This window comes from Taudactylus pleione, unplaced genomic scaffold, assembly GCF_031769625.1.
Source record: "Taudactylus pleione unplaced genomic scaffold, aTauple2 ptg000428l, whole genome shotgun sequence".
Taxonomy (NCBI): Eukaryota; Metazoa; Chordata; class Amphibia; order Anura; family Myobatrachidae; genus Taudactylus; species Taudactylus pleione.
Genome location: NW_028284830.1, coordinates 1,352,574 through 1,372,122, shown reverse-complemented (window position 1 = coordinate 1,372,122; position 19,549 = coordinate 1,352,574). Strand labels below are relative to the sequence as shown.

Genomic DNA, 19,549 nt, shown 5'->3' with positions numbered 1-19,549 from the left:
CCACAACTGCTGCACAAGCAACTACAACAACAGCAACAACTGCTGCACCCACATCTACAACCCCCACAACAACTACTACAACAACAACAACTACTACACCCATAACTGTTGCAACCACAACAACTGCTACACCAACAACTACACCCATAACTGCTGCACCCACAACATCTACTACACCCACAACTGCTCCACCCACAACTACTACACCCACAACTGCTGCACCCACAACTACTAATCTAACATCAACTGCTGCACCCACAACATATACTACACCCACAACTACAACAATCACAACTACTACACCCACAACATCTACTCCACTCACAACGGCTACAACCACAACTACTACACCCGCAATATCTACTCCACTCACAACAGCTGCACAAGCAACTACAACAACAGCAACAACTGCTGCACCCACAACAACTACAACACCCACAACTGCTACACCCACAACTGCTGCACCCACAACTACTACACCCACAACTGCTGCACCCACAACTACTACTCCAGCATCAACTACAGCACCCACAACATACACTACACCCACAACAACTACCACAGCCACTACACCCACAACATCTACTCCACTCACAACAGCTGCACAAGCAACTACAACAGCAACAACTGCTGCACCCACAACTGCTACAACACCCACAACTGCTACAACCACAACTGCTGCACCCACAACTATTACACCAGCAACAACTGCTGCTACCACAATATCTACAACACCCACAACCACTACACTCACAACAACTACTACACCCACAACATCTACTCCACTCACAACTGCTACAACCACAACTACTACACCTACAATATCTACTCCACTCACAACAGCTGCACAAGCAACTACTACAACAGCAACAACTGCTGCACCCACAACATCTATAACACCCACAACTGCTACAACCACAACTACTACACCCACAAGTATTACACCTGCAACAACTGCTGCAACCACAAAATCTACAACACCCACTACAACTACTATACCCACAACTGCTGCACCCACAACAACTACAACACCCACAACTGCTGAACCCACAACTACTACTCCATCAACTGCTGCACCCACAACATTAACTACACCCACATTAAATACTACACACACAACATCTACTCCACCCACAACTACTGCACAAGCAAATTCTACAACAGCAACAACTGCTGCACCCACATCCACAACACCCACAACTACTACAACCACAACTGCTACACCCATAACTGCTGCACCCACAACTACTACACCCACAACTGCTGCACCCACAACATATACTACACCCACATCAACTACCACAACCACAACTACTACACCCACATCTACTCCACTCACAACAGCTGCACAAGCAAATACTACAACAGCAACAACTGCTGCACCCACAACTACTACACCCACAACAACTACTATACCCACAACTGCTGCACCCACAACAACTACAACACCCACAACAACTACAACACCCACAACTGCTGCACCCACAACTACTACTCCATCAACAACTGCTGCACCCACAACATTAACTACACCCACAGCAACTACTACAACCACAACTTCTACACCGACAACATCTACTCCACCCACAACTGCTGCACAAGCAACTACTACAACAGCAACAACTGCTGCACCCACATCTACAACACCCACGACTACTACAATCACAACTACTACACCCATAACTGCTGCACCCCCAACAACTACTACAACAACAACAACTACACCCACAACTGCTGCACCCACAACAACTACTACACCCACATCATCTACTACACCCACAACTTCTGAACCCACAAGTACTACACACACAACTGCTGCACCCACAACTACTACTCCAGCATCAACTGCAGCACCCACAACATATACTACACCCACATCAACTACCACAACCACAACTACTACACCCACAACATCTACTCCACGCACAACAGCTGCACAATCAACTACTACAACAGCAACAACTGCGGCACCCACAAACACTATAACACCCACAACTGCTACACCCACAACTGCTGCACCCACAACTAATACACCTACAACTGCTGCACCCACAACTACTACTCCAGCAACAACTGCTGCACCCACACCATTTACTACACCCACAGCAACTACCACAACCACAACTACTACACCCACAATATCTACTCCACTCACAACAGCTGCACCCACAACTACTACTCCGCCAACAACTGCTGCACACACAACATTTACTACACCCACAGCAACTACTACAACCACAACTTCTACTCCACCCACAACTGCTGCACAAGCAACTACTAAAACAGCAACAACTGCTGCACCCACATCTACAACACCCACAACTACTACAACCACAACTACTACACCCACAACTGCTGCAACCACAACAACTACTACACCCACATCATCTACTACACCCACAACATCTGCACCCACAACTACTACACCCACAACTGCTGCACCCACAACTATTACTCCAGCATCAACTGCTGTGCCCACAACATATACTACACCCACATCAACTACCACAACTACTACACCTACAACATCTACTCCACTCACAGCTGCACAAGCAACTACTACAACAGCAACAACTGCTGCACCCACAACTACAACACCCACAACTGCTGCACCCACAACTTCTGCACCCACAACTACTACACCCACAACTGCTGCAACCACAACTGCTACACCCACAACTGCTGCACCGACAACTACTACACCCACAACTGCTGCACCCACAACATTTATTACACCCACTGCAACTACTACAAACACAACTTCTACATCCACATCTACTATACCCACAACTGCTGCACAAGCAACTACTACAACAGCAACAACTGCTGCCCCCACATCTACAACACCCACAACAACTACTACAACCACAACTACTACACCCATAACTACTGCACCCACAACTACTACACCAACAACTACACCTACAACTGCTGCACCCACAACAACAACTACACCAACAACTACACCCACAACAACTACTACACCAACAACTACACCCACAACTGCTGCACCCACAACTACTACTCCACCATCAACTGCTGCACCCACAGCATATACTACAACCACAGCAACTACCACAGCCACTACACCCACAACATCTACTCCACTAACAACAGCTGCACAAGCAACTACTACAACAGCAACAACTGCTGTACCCACAACATCTACAACACCCACAACTGCTACAACCACAACTGCTGCACCCACAACTATTACACCAGCAACAACTGCTGCAACCACAATATCTACAACACCCACAACTACTACACCCACAACTGCTGCACCCACAACAACTACTACACCCACAACACCCACAACTGCTGCACTCACAACTACTACAGCAACAACTGCTGCACCCACAACATTTACTACACCAACAGCAACTACTCTACTCACAACTGCTGCACAAGCAACTACAACAACAGCAACAACTGCTGCACCCACATCTACAACCCCCACAACAACTACTACAACAACTACTACACCCATAACTGCTAGACCCACAACTACTACACCAACAACTACACCCACAACTGCTGCACCCACAACATCTACTACACCCACAACTGCTCCGCCCACAACAACTACTACACCCACAACTGCTGCACCCACAACTACTACTCTAGCATCAACTGCTGCACCCACAACATATACTACACCCACAACAACTACAACAATCACAAATACTACACCCACAACATCTACTCCACTCACAACTGCTACAACCACAACTACCACACCCACAATGTCTACTCCACTCACAACAGCTGCACAAGCAACTACTACAACAGCAACAACTGCTGCACCCACAACATCTACAACACCCACAACTGCTACAACCACAACTACTACACCCTCAACTGCTACACCCACATCTACTCCACCCACAACCACTGCACAAGCAACTACTACACCAGCAACAACTGCTGCACCCATATCATCTACAATACCCACAACAACTACAACAACCACAACTACTACACCCACAACTGCTGCACCCACAAGTATTATACCAGCAACAACAGCTGCAACCACAATATCTACAATACCCACTACAACTACTATCCCCACAACTGGTGCACCCACAACAACTACAACACCCACAACTGCTGCACCCGCAGCTACTACTCCATCAACAACTGCTGCACCCACAACATTAACTACACCCACTTTAAATACTACAACCACAACTTCTACACCCACAACATCTACTCCACCCACAACTGCTGCACAAGCAACTACTACAACAGCAACAACTGCTGCACCCACATCTACAACACCCACAACTACTACAACCACAACTTCTACACCCATAACTGCTGCACCCACAACAACTACTACAACAACTACACCCACAACTGCTGCACCCACAACAACTACTACACACACATCATCTACTACACCCATAACTTCTGCACCCACAAGTACTACACACACAACTGCTGCACCCACAACTACTACTCCAGCATCAACAGCAGCACCCACAACATATACTACACCCACATCAACTACCACAACCACTACACCCACATCTACTCCACTCACAACAGCTGCACAAGCAACTACTAAAACAGCAACAACTGGTGCACCCACAACAACTAAACCCACAACTGCTCCACCCACAACTGCTGCACACACAACTACTACACCCACAACTGCTGCACCCACAACTACTACATCCACAACTGCTGCACCCACAACTACTACTCCAGCAACAACTGCTGCACCCACAACATTTATTACACCCACAGCAACTAATACAACCACAACTTCTACACCCACAACATCTACTATACCCACAACTGCTGCACAAGCAACTACAACAGCAACAACTGCTGCACCCACATCTACAACACCCACAACTACAACACCCACAACAACTACTACACCCACAACACGCACAACTGCTGCACCCACAACTACTACAGCAACAACTGCTGCACCCACAAAATTTACTAAACCAACAGCAACTACTCTACTCACAACTGCTGCACAAGCAACTACTACAACAGCAACAACTGCTGCACCCACATCTACAGCCCCCACAACAACTACTACAACAACAACTACTACACCCATAACTGCTGCACCCACAACAACTACTACACCAACAACTACACCCACAACTGCTGCACGCACAACATCTTCTACACCCACAACTGCTCCACCCAAAACAACTACTACACCCACAACTGCTGCACCCATAACTACTACTCTAGCATCAACTGCTGCACCCACAACATATACTACACCCACAACAACTACTACAATCACAACTACTACACCCACAACATCTACTCCACTCACAACAGCTGCACAAGCAACTACTACAACAGCAACAACTGCTGCACCCACAACATCTACAACACCCAAAACTGCTACAACCACAACTACTACACCCACAACAACTACTACACCCACATCTACTCCACCCACAACCGCTGCACAAGCAACTACTACACCAGCAACAACTGCTGCACCCATAACATCTACAATACCCACAACAACTACAACAACCACAAATACTATACCCACAACTGCTGCACCCACAAGTATTATACCAGCAACAACTGCTGCATCCACAATATCTACAATACCCACAACAACTACTATACCCACAACTGCTGCACCCACAACAACTACTACACCCACAACAACTACAACACCCACAACTGCTGCACCCACAACTACTACTCCATCAACAACTGCTCCACCCACAACATTAACTACACCCACAGCAACTACTACACCCACAACATCTACTCCACCCACAACTGCTGCAAAAGCAACTACTACAACAGCAACAACTGCTGCACCCACATCTACAACACCCACAACTACTACAACCACAACTACTACACCCATAGCTCCTGCACCCACAACTTCTACAACAACAACTACACCCACAACTGCTGCACCCACAACTACTACACCCACATCATCTACTACACCCACAACTTCTGCACCCACAAGTACTACACACACAACTGCTGCACCCACAACTACAACTCCAGCATCAACAGCAGCACCCACAACAAATTCTACACCCACATCAACTACCACAACTACTACACCCACAACATCTACTCCACTCACAACAGCTGCACAAGCAACTACTACAACAGCAACAACTGCTGCACCCACAAACACTACAACACCCACAACTGCTACAACCACAACTGCTGCACTCAGAACTACTACACCCACAACTGCTGCACCCACAACTGCTACTCCAGCATCAACTGCAGCACCCACAATATATACTACACCCACATCAACTACCACGACCACAAATACTACACCCACAACATCAACTCCACTCACAACAGCTGCACAATCAACTACTACAACAGCAACAACTGCTGCACCCACAAACACAACACCCACATCTGCTACATTCACAACTGCTGCACCCACAACAACTACTACAACAACTACACCCACAACTGCTGCACCCACAACTACTACACACACATCATCTACTACACCCACAACTTCTGCACCCACAAGTACTACACACACAACTGCTGCACCCACAACTACTACTCCAGCATCAACTGCAGCACCCACAACATATACTACACCCACATCAACTACCACAACTACTACACCCACATCTACTCCACTCACAACAGCTGCACAAGCAACTACTACAACTGCAACAACTGGTGCACCCACAACAACTACACCCACAACTACTACACCAAAAACTGCTGCACACACAACTACTACACCCACAACTGCTGCACCCACAACTACTACATCCACAACTGCTGCACCCACAACTACTACTCCAGCAACAACTGCTGCACCCACAACATTTATTACACCCACAGCAACTAATACAACCACAACTTCTACACCCACAACATCTACTATACCCACAACTGCTGCACAAGCAACTACTACAACAGCAACAACTGCTGCACCCACATCTACAACACCCACAACTACAACACCCACAACTACTACACCCACAACACGCACAACTGCTGCACCCACAACTACTACAGCAACAACTGCTGCACCCACAACATTTACTAAACCAACAGCAACTACTCTACTCACAACTGCTGCACAAGCAACTACTACAACAGCAACAACTGCTGCACCCACATCTACAGCCCCCACAACAACTACTACAACAACAACTACTACACCCATAACTGCTGCACCCACAACAACTACTACACCAACAACTACACCCACAACTGCTGCACCCACAACATCTACTACACCCACAACTGCTCCACCCAAAACAACTACTACACCCACAACTGCTGCACCCATAACTACTACTCTAGCATCAACTGCTGCACCCACAACTTATACTACACCCACAACAACTACTACAATCACAACTACTACACCCACAATATCTACTCCACTCACAACAGCTGCACAAGCAACTACTACACCAGCAACAACTGCTGCACCCATAACATCTACAATACCCACAACAACTACAACAACCACAAATACTATACCCACAACTGCTGCACCCACAAGTATTATACCAGCAACAACTGCTGCAACCACAATATCTACAATACCCACAACAACTACTATACCCACAACTGCTGCACCCACAAGTATTATACCAGCAACAACTGCTGCAACCACAATATCTACAATACCCACAACAACTACTACACCCACAACAACTACAACACCCACAACTGCTGGACCCACAACTACTACTCCATCAACAACTGCTCCACCCACAACATTAACTACACCCACAGCAACTACTACACCCACAACATCTACTCCACCCACAACTGCTGCAAAAGCAACTACTACAACAGCAAAAACTGCTGAACCCACATCTACAACACCCACAACTACTACAACCACAACTACTACACCCATAACTCCTGCACCCACAACTTCTACAACAACAACAACTACACCCACAACTGCTGCACCCACAACAACTACTACACCCACATCATCTACTACACCCACAACTTCTGCACCCACAAGTACTACACACACAACTGCTGCACCCACAACTACAACTCCAGCATCAACAGCAGCACCCACAACAAATACTACACCCACATCAACTACCACAACCACAACTACTACACCCACAACATCTACTCCACTCACAACAGCTGCACAAGCAACTACTACAACAGCAACAACTGCTGCACCCACAAACACTACAACACCCACAACTGCTACAACCACAACTGCTGCACCCAGAACTACTACACCCACAACTGCTGCACCCACAACTGCTGCACCCACAACTGCTACTCCAGCATCAACTGCAGCACCCACAATATATACTACACCCACATCAACTACCACGACCACAAATACTACACCCACAACATCAACTCCACTCACAACAGCTGCACAATCAACTACTACAACAGCAACAACTGCTGCACCCACAAACACAACACCCACATCTGCTACATTCACAACTGCTGCACCCACAACAACTACTACAACAACTACACCCACAACTGCTGCACCCACAACTACTACACACACATCATCTACTACACCCACAAGTACTACACACACAACTGCTGCACCCACAACTACTACTCCAGCATCAACTGCAGCACCCACAACATATACTACACCAACATCAACTACCACAACCACAACTACTACACCCACAACATCTACTCCTCTCACAACAGCTGCACAAGCAACTACTACATCAGCAACAACTGGTGCACCCTCAACAACTACACCCACAACTGCTACACCCACAACTGCTGCACCCACAACTATTACACCCACAACTGCTGCACCCACAACTGCTGCACCCACAACTACTACTCCAGCATCAACTGCTGCACCCACAACATTTACTACACCCACAGCAACTACTACAACCACAACTTCTACACCCACAACATCTACTCCACCCACAACTGCTGCACAAGCAACTACTACAACAGCAACAACTGCTGCACCCACATCTACAACACCCACAACAAATACTACAACCACAACTACTACACCCACAACTGCTGCACCCACAACTACTACAGCAACAACTGCTGCACCCACAAAATTTACTAAACCAACAGCAACTACTCTACTCACAACTGCTGCACAAGCAACTACTACAACAGCAACAACTGCTGCACCCACATCTACAGCCCCCACAACAACTACTACAACAACAACTACTACACCCATAACTGCTGCACCCACAACAACTACTACACCAACAACTACACCCACAACTGCTGCACCCACAACAACTACTACACCAACAACTTCACCCACAACTGCTGCACCCACAACTACTACTCCACCATCAACTGCTGCACCCACAGCATATACTACACCCACAACAACTACCACAGCCACTACACCCACAACATCTACTCCACTAACAGCTGCACAAGCAACTACTACAACAGCAACAACTGCTGCACCCACAACATCTATAACACCCACAACTGCTACAACCACAACTGCTGCACCCACAACTATTACACCAGCAACAACTGCTGCAACCACAATATCTACAACACCCACAACTACTACACCCACAACTGCTGCACCCACAACTACAACACCCACAACTGCTGCACCCACAACTACTACAGCAACAACTGCTGCACCCACAACATTTACTACACCAACAGCAACTACTCTACTCACAACTGCTGCACAAGCATCTACAACAACAGAAACAACTGCTGCACTCACATCTACAACCCCCACAACAACTACTACAACAACAACTACTACACCCATAACTGCTGCACCCACAACTACGGCACCAACAACTACACCCACAACTGCTGCACCCACAACATCTACTACACCCACAACTGCTCCACCCACAACAACTACTACATCCACAACTGCTGCACCCACAACTACTACTCTAGCATCAACTGCTGCACCCACAACATATACTACACCCACAACAACTACTACAATCACAACTACTACACCCACAACATCTACTCCACTCACAACTGCTACAACCACAACTACTGCACTCACAATATCTACTCCACTCACAACAGCTGCACAAGCAACTACTACAACAGCAACAACTGCTGCACCCACAACATCTACAACACCCAAAACTGCTACAACCACAACTACTACACCCACAACTGCTGCACATACAACAAATACTAAACCCACAACAACTACACCCACAACAACTACTACAATCACAACTACTACACCCACAACATCTACTCCACTCACAACTGCTACAACCACAACTACTACACTCACAATATCTACTCCACTCACAACAGCTGCACAAGCAACTACTACAACAGCAACAACTGCTGCACCCACAACATCTACAACACCCACAACTGCTACAACCACAACTACTACACCCTCAACTGCTACACCCACATCTACTCCACCCACAACCACTGCACAAGCAACTACTACACCAGCAACAACTGCTGCACCCATATCATCTACAATACCCACAACAACTACAACAACCACAACTACTACACCCACAACTGCTGCACCCACAAGTATTATACCAGCAACAACTGCTGCAACCACAATATCTACAATACCCACTACAACTACTATCCCCACAACTGCTGCACCCACAACAACTACAATACCCACAACTGCTGCACCCGCAGCTACTCCTCCATCAACAACTGCTGCACCCACAACATTAACTACACCCACTTTAAATACTACAACCACAACTTCTACACCCACAACATCTACTCCACCCACAACTGCTGCACAAGCAACTACTACAACAGCAACAACTGCTGCACCCACATCTACAACACCCACAACTACTACAACCACAACTTCTACACCCATAACTGCTGCACCCACAACAACTACACCCACAACTGCTGCACCCACAACAACTACTACACACACATCATCTACTACACCCATAACTTCTGCACCCACAAGTACTACACACACAACTGCTGCACCCACAACTACTACTCCAGCATCAACAGCAGCACCCACAACATATACTACACCCACATCAACTACCACAACCACTACACCCACATCTACTCCACTCACAACAGCTGCACAAGCAACTACTAAAACAGCAACAACTGGTGCACCCACAACAACTAAACCCACAACTGCTCCACCCACAACTGCTGCACACACAACTACTACACCCACAACTGCTGCACCCACAACTACTACATCCACAACTGCTGCACCCACAACTACTACTCCAGCAACAACTGCTGCACCCACAACATTTATTACACCCACAGCAACTAATACAACCACAAATTCTACACCCACAACATCTACTATACCCACAACTGCTGCACAAGCAACTACTACAACAGCAACAACTGCTGCACCCACATCTACAACACCCACAACTACAACACCCACAACAACTACTACACCCACAACACGCACAACAGCTGCACCCACAACTACTACAGCAACAACTGCTGCACCCACAACATTTACTAAACCAACAGCAACTACTCTACTCAGAACTGCTGCACAAGCAACTACAACAACAGCAACAACTGCTGCACCCACATCTACAACCCCCACAACAACTACTACAACAACAACTACTACACCCATAACTGCTGCACCCACAACAACTACTACACCAACAACTACACCCACAACTGCTGCACCCACAACATCTACTACACCCACAACTGCTCCACCCAAAACAACTACTACACCCACAACTGCTGCACCCATAACTACTACTCTAGCATCAACTGCTGCACCCACAACATATACTACACCCACAACAACTACTACAATCACAACTACTACACCCACAACATCTACTCCACTCACAACAGCTGCACAAGCAACTACTACAACAGCAACAACTGCTGCACCCACAACATCTACAACACCCAAAACTGCTACAACCACAACTACTACACCCACAACTGCTGCACATACAACAAATACTACACCCACAACAACTACACCCACAACAACTACTACACCCACATCTACTCCACCCACAACTGCTGCACAAGCAACTACTACACCAGCAACAACTGCTGCACCCATAACATCTACAATACCCACAACAACTACAACAACCACAACTACTACACCCACAACATCTACTCCACTCACAACAGCTGCACAAGCAACTACTACAACAGCAACAACTGCTGCACTCACAAACACTACAACACCCACAACTGCTACACCCACAACTGCTGCACCCAGAACTACTACACCCACAACTGCTGCACCCACAACTGCTACTCCAGCATCATCAACTGCAGCACCCACAACATATACTACACCCACATCAACTACCACGACCACAAATACTACACCCACAACATCAACTCCACTCACAACAGCTGCACAATCAACTACTACAACAGCAACAACTGCTGCACCCACAAACACTACAACACCCACATCTGCTACACCCACAACTGCTGCACCCACAACAACTACACCCACAACTGCTGCACCCACAACTACTACACACACATCATCTACTACACTCACAACTTCTGCACCCACAAGTACTACACACACAACTGCTGCACCCACAACTACTACTCCAGCATCAAGTGCAGCACCCACAACATATACTACACCCACATCAACTACCACAACCACAACTACTACACCCACATCTACTCCACTCACAACAGCTGCACAAGCAACTACTACAACAGCAACAACTGGTGCACCCACAACAACTACACCCACAACTACTACACCCAAAACTGCTGCACACACAACTACTACACCCACAACTGATGCACCCACAACTACTACACCCACAACTGCTGCACCCACAACTACTACTCCAGCAACAACTACTGCACCCACAACATTTATTACACCCACAGCATCTACTACATCCACAACTTCTACACCCACAACATCTACTATACCCACAACTGCTGCACAAGCAACTACTACAACAGCAACAACTGCTGCACCCACATCTACAACACCCACAACTACTACACCCACAACTGCCATACCCACAACAACTACTACACCCACAACACCCACAACTGCTGCACCCATAACTACTACAGCAACAACTGCTGCACCCACAACATTTACTAAACCAACAGCAACTACTCTACTCAGAACTGCTGCACAAGCAACTACAACAACAGCAACAACTGCTGCACCCACATCTACAAACCCCACAACAACTACTACAACAACAACTACTACACCCATAACTGCTGCACCCACAACAACTACTACACCAACAACTACACCCACAACTGCTGCACCCACAACATCTACTACACCCACAACTGCTCCACCCAAAACAACTACTACACCCACAACTGCTGCACCCACAACTACTACTCTAGCATCAACTGCTGCACCCACAACATATACTACACCCACAACAACTACTACAATCACAACTACTACACCCACAACATCTACTCCACTCACAACTGCTACAACCACAACTACTACACCCACAATATCTACTCCACTCACAACAGCTGCACAAGCAACTACTACAACAGCAACAACTGCTGCACCCACAACATCAACAACACCCAAAACTGCTACTACCACAACTACTACACCCACAACTGCTGCACATACAACAAATACTACACCCACAACAACTACTACACCCACATCTACTCCACCCACAACCGCTGCACAAGCAACTACTACACCAGCAACAACTGCTGCACCCATAACATCTACAATACCCACAACAACTACAACAACCACAACTACTACACCCACAACTGCTTTACCCACAAGTATTATACCAGCAACAACTGCTGCAACCACAATATCTACGACACCCACAACTACTATACCCACAACTGCTGCACCCACAACAACTACAACACCCACAACTGCTGCACCCACAACTACTACTCCATCAACAACTGCTGCACCCACAACATTAACTACACCCACAGCAACTATTATAACCACAACTTCTACAACCACAACTTCTACACCCACAACATCTACTCCACCCACAACTGCTGCACAAGCAACTACTACAACAGCAACAACTGCTGCACCCATATCTACAACACCCACAACTACTACAAACACAACTACTACACCCATAACTGCTGCACCCACAACTATTACAACAACAACTACACCCACAACTGCTGCACCCACAACTACTACACCCACATCATCTACTACACCCGAAACTTCTGCACCCACAAGTACTACACACACAACTGCTGCACCCACAACTACTACTCCAGCATCAACTGCAGCACCCACAACATATACTACACCCACATCAAATACCACAACCACAACTACTACACCCACAACATCTACTCCTCTCACAACAGCTGCACAAGCAACTACTACAACAGCAACAACTGTTGCACCCACAAACACTACAACACCCACAACTGCTACACCCACAACTGCTGCACCCACAACTACTACACCCACAACTGCTGCACCCACAACTGCTGCACCCACAACTACTACTCCAGCATCAACTGCTGCACCCACAACATTTACTACACCCACAGCAACTACTACAACCACAACTTCTTCACCCACAACATCTACTCCACCCACAACTGCTGCACAAGCAACTACTACAACAGCAACAACTGCTGCACCCACATCTACAACACCCACAACAAATACTACAACCACAACTACTACACCCATAACTGCTGCACCCACAACAACTACTACACCAACAACTACACCCACAACTGCTGCACACACAACAACTACTACACCAACAACTACACCCACAACTGCTGCACCCACAACTACTACTCCACCATCAACTGCTGCACCCACAGCATATACTACACCCACAACAACTACCACAGCCACTACACCCACAACATCTACTCCACTAACAGCTGCACAAGCAACTACTACAACAGCAACAACTGCTGCACCCACAACATCTATAACACCCACAACTGCTACAACCACAACTGCTGCACCCACAACTATTACACCAGCAACAATTGCTGCAACCACAATATCTACAACACCCACAACTACTACACCCACAACTGCTGCACCCACAACAACTACAACACCCACAACTGCTGCACCCACAACTACTACAGCAACAACTGCTGCACCCACAACATTTACTACACCAACAGCAACTACTCTACTCACAACTGCTGCACAAGCATCTACAACAACAGCAACAACTGCTGCACCAACATCTACAACCCCCACAACAACTACTACAACAACAACTACTACACCCATAACTGCTGCACCCACAACTACTACACCAACAACTACACCCACAACTGCTGCACCCACAACATCTACTACACCCACAACTGCTCCACCCACAACAACTACTACATCCACAACTGCTGCACCCACAACTACTACTCTAGCATCAACTGCTGCACCCACAACATATACTACACCCACAACAACTACTACAATCACAACTACTACACCCACAACATCTACTCCACTCACAACTGCTATAACCACAACTACTACACTCACAATATCTACTCCACTCACAACAGCTGCACAAGCAACTACTACAACAGCAACAACTGCTGCACCCACAACATCTACAACACCCAAAACTGCTACAACCACAACTACTACACCCACAACTGCTGCACATACAACAAATTCTACACCCACAACAACTACACCCACAACAACTACTACACCCACATCTACTCCACCCACAACTGCTGCACAAGCAACTACTACACCAGCAACAACTGCTGCACCCATAACATCTACAATACCCACAACAACTACAACACCCACAACAACTACTATACCCACAACAGCTGCACCCACAACAACTACTACACCCACAACTTCTACACCCACAACATCTACTCCACCCACAACTGCTGCACAAGCAACTACTACAACAGCAACAACTGCTGCACCCACATCTACAACACCCACAACAACTACTACAACCACAACTACTACACCCATAACTGCTGCACCCACAACAACTACTACACCAACAACTACACCCACAACTGCTGCACCCACAACAACTACTACACCAACAACTACACCCACAACTGCTGCACCCACAACTTCTACTCCACTATCAACTGCTGCACCCACAACATATACTACACCCACAACTACCACAACCACTACACCCACATCTACTCCACTGACAACAGCTGCACAAGCAACTACTACAACAGCAACTGCTGCACCCACAACATCTACAACACTCAAAACAACTGCAACTTCTACAACCACAACTGCTGCACCCACAACTGCTGCACACACAGAAAATACTACACCAACAACAACTACACCCACAACTAAAGCACCCACAACTACTGCACCCACAACTACTACTCAAGCAACAACTGCTGCACCCACAACATCTACAACACCCAAAACAACTACAACCATAACTACTACACCTACAACATCTACAACAATTACAACTGCTGCACCCACAACCACTGCATCCACATCTGCTGCATCCACAGAAACTACAACAACCAAAACTGCTGCACCCACCAAAACAATTACTACACGTACAATTTTTGCACCCACAGCGACTACTACACCCACAATTACTTCACCCACCACTACTACAGCTACAACTGCTGAGCCCACAACAAGCACTACAGCTAAAACTGCTACACCCAAAACTGCTGCAACTACATCAACAACTACTACACCCACAACTGTTGCACCCACAACTACTACACCCGCAACAACTACTGTACCCACAACAACTACTACACCTGCAACAACTGCTACACCCACAACAATTACTACACCCATAACTGCTTCGGCCACAACTACTACACGTACAACTGCTGCACCCACAACAACTACTACAGCCACAACTACTGTGCCCACAACATCTACAATAATTACAACTGCTGAACCCACAACTACAACGGCTGCATCCATAACTACAACTACATCCACAACTACTGCACCCACAACTACTACACCCACAACTGCTGCACCCACAAAAACAACTACTACACCTACAACATCTACTACACCCGCAACTGGTGCACCCACAACTACTATACCAGCAACATTTACTACACCCATAACTACTACAACCACAACTACTACACCCACTACTGCTGCACCCACAGCTACTACACCAGCAACAACTGCTGCAACCAAAACATCTACAACACCCACAACAACAACTACTACAACTACTACACCTAAAACTGCTGCACCCACAACAATCACAACTGCTGGACCCACAACTACAATCACAACCACTGCACCCAAAACTGCTGCATCCACAAAAACAATTACTACACCCACAACTGCTGCACTCACAACTATTACTCCAGCAACAACTGCTGCTGCAACAAAATCAACTACTACACCCACAACTTCTGCATCCACAATAACTGCACCTACAACAACTGCTGTGTACACCACAACTTCTCTATCTACAACCACAGGAGCAACACTTGCATCAACGGCTGTACCCACAACTAAAGAATCAACAGCAACTCTTTATAGGAAAAATACAGAAATACTAGTAACAACTACAGAAGCACAAACAGGAAAATCACCCACAAGTACAGCAGTCCCAAGAACAATGGTTGTCACCACTACAGAGTCACCAACACGTCCTCAAACCATAACTACTGGGGCACCAACATCTTCCTTCATAGCTAAAGGAGCTCAGGCGTCAGCTGCACTCAGAGCTCCAGTAAATCAGACAACTACAGCTCCATCCACAATCAGAAGAGTCCCAGCAGCTACAACTCTATATATTCCCACACCTAAATATGCTGGAAAAATTGTTTATATGGAGTTCAGAATTATCAAAATAGAGTTCACTATAAGTCTTTATGACAGTTCTTCAGATTACTACAAATATCTAGTGGCTATACTTGAGCCAGTGGTAAGTTTTCCCTATTCCCTGAGACTGAACTTGCTGTAAGGCTTGGTTCGGAGGTCGACACAAAGGGCGTCAATATTGCGTCTTGTTACGCAGCGGATCTGAAAAGTTATGCATAAGTCCAAGCCGCCATTTTTTGTATAGAGATGCCTAGCTCCGGCTTCTCAGATCCGCCGTTGCATACAAAAGGCGCAGCATCGGATGAACATCGGTCCCACCACCAGAAAAAGAGCAACCCTATGGTTGCTTACAATATCTATGGAAACTAAGCCGACAGGGCCAGTGACACTGGCTGTGACTCGTCCCTGAAACAGTCGTGACATGCCTGCATTTCTGTCGCCACCCTTGTTACCCACCTTAAACGTTCGCTGTCTGATTCACACTACGACTAATGTCACAAGATCACCGCGGCAGATGTGCAGTGCGGCTCAGGTGCGTGCGCAGTAGACAAATCTTCGGTTGTTTGAGAACTAATCGAAACTGCGTCCACCCCTGAATCATGCCCATAATGCTCTGTGTATGACGAATAAGTAACAGATAGTTAGCTTAGACACTTTGGGCCTGATTCAGAGCCGTTCGCTATTTGCGGTCGTTCGTTCAAAAACAAGGGGTGGCTATTCAAATGATCAGTTCGCAAATTGCAGTCTGTTCACACCTCTAAGTCTGAATGAGCGAGCAAAACATACGCTCGTTTATTTGTTAAAAACGCCCCCTGGCCGCACGCACCATACGTCATGTCCGCTATTTATTAGATTAATCGAGTACATCGACCAGCGTATGAACTGCTCGCTATTCTTGTGGTTGGTTTTTGCTACCACAATCTTGCGAGCAGTTCTGGCTATAAAATAACCCAGTGACGTGGTCAATGACGCTGCTGTATTAATTATGCACACCCATAAAACGCCCGTTTTGACCTTTAAGCACGCCTGCGTTCGGATCTCCACTCCCCATTTTCAAGCACCTTCCCCTGTTACCACCCACATACGCCTCATTCTGTCACTCAAAATAGCAGGCATTCGCTATATTGCGAGCACATGAATTTCGGCCGCACTGACTGGTTCGCGCATGCGTATAACGATCCGTACGCATGCGCAGATGTGCGAACATCGCTCGGAACGAGCGTACTGCCGCTAGCGAGTGGCTCTGAATGAGGGCCTTTATTCATAATATTTTAAACTTAATATGATTTTGCACCAATATGAGATTTCCAAATTTCTAGATTTTCTGCAATAAGGCCCATGACACTGACCAAAAATGTCCCTTCTTATTTGTGCAAGTGCACCTACAGTACTTGTCCTTCTCTACAGCATTTCAAGGTCCACCTCAATTTCTTTGGAACTGCCCCAAGTGACTGTGGGCCTGATTCAGAGCCGGACGCTCTGACCAGAGCACTTGCTCTGAATCAGGGCCCTCCTACCTAAAATTGGAGCGGCCTCCTGGCCGCTCGCATAGCTGTGGGTGACCACCCACAGCATATGTGAGCGGCCAAAAAGATGGTCGCGATGGTCAAGACCATCGCGACCATCAGGCTTGCGACGAGACCCTGCAGTAGGGTCGCGCTGCCGCAAGCCCAGGAGTGCTTTTGGCTCTATCAGAGCCAAAAGCACTCCCACTGACATCACTAGTGATGTCAGTGGGGCCGGACCCAGACGGTAGGTGTTCCCATGGGAACTCCTCCGTCTGGGCAGCAATGCCCCCGGCACGCCCACCAAAGGGGGCGT

General features: G+C 47.1%; 1 protein-coding gene across 1 annotated transcript in view; it reads left to right on the top strand.

Moving 5' to 3' along the window:
* The window catches only part of LOC148506081 (uncharacterized), a 53,294-nt gene that overhangs the window by 8,993 nt on the left and 24,752 nt on the right, over positions 1 to 19,549 (top strand). Inside the window, exons 6-20 of the mRNA XM_088447286.1 lie at positions 375 to 514; positions 989 to 1,861; positions 2,558 to 2,725; positions 2,822 to 3,152; positions 4,245 to 4,425; positions 4,969 to 5,422; positions 5,603 to 5,786; positions 5,975 to 6,110; positions 7,054 to 7,289; positions 8,541 to 9,313; positions 9,437 to 9,610; positions 9,728 to 9,798; positions 15,472 to 16,087; positions 16,187 to 16,476; positions 17,383 to 17,831. Coding sequence (XP_088303412.1) covers positions 375 to 514; positions 989 to 1,861; positions 2,558 to 2,725; positions 2,822 to 3,152; positions 4,245 to 4,425; positions 4,969 to 5,422; positions 5,603 to 5,786; positions 5,975 to 6,110; positions 7,054 to 7,289; positions 8,541 to 9,313; positions 9,437 to 9,610; positions 9,728 to 9,798; positions 15,472 to 16,087; positions 16,187 to 16,476; positions 17,383 to 17,831 — 5,076 coding nt within the window. The remainder of the gene's footprint in view (positions 1 to 374; positions 515 to 988; positions 1,862 to 2,557; positions 2,726 to 2,821; positions 3,153 to 4,244; positions 4,426 to 4,968; positions 5,423 to 5,602; positions 5,787 to 5,974; positions 6,111 to 7,053; positions 7,290 to 8,540; positions 9,314 to 9,436; positions 9,611 to 9,727; positions 9,799 to 15,471; positions 16,088 to 16,186; positions 16,477 to 17,382; positions 17,832 to 19,549) is intronic.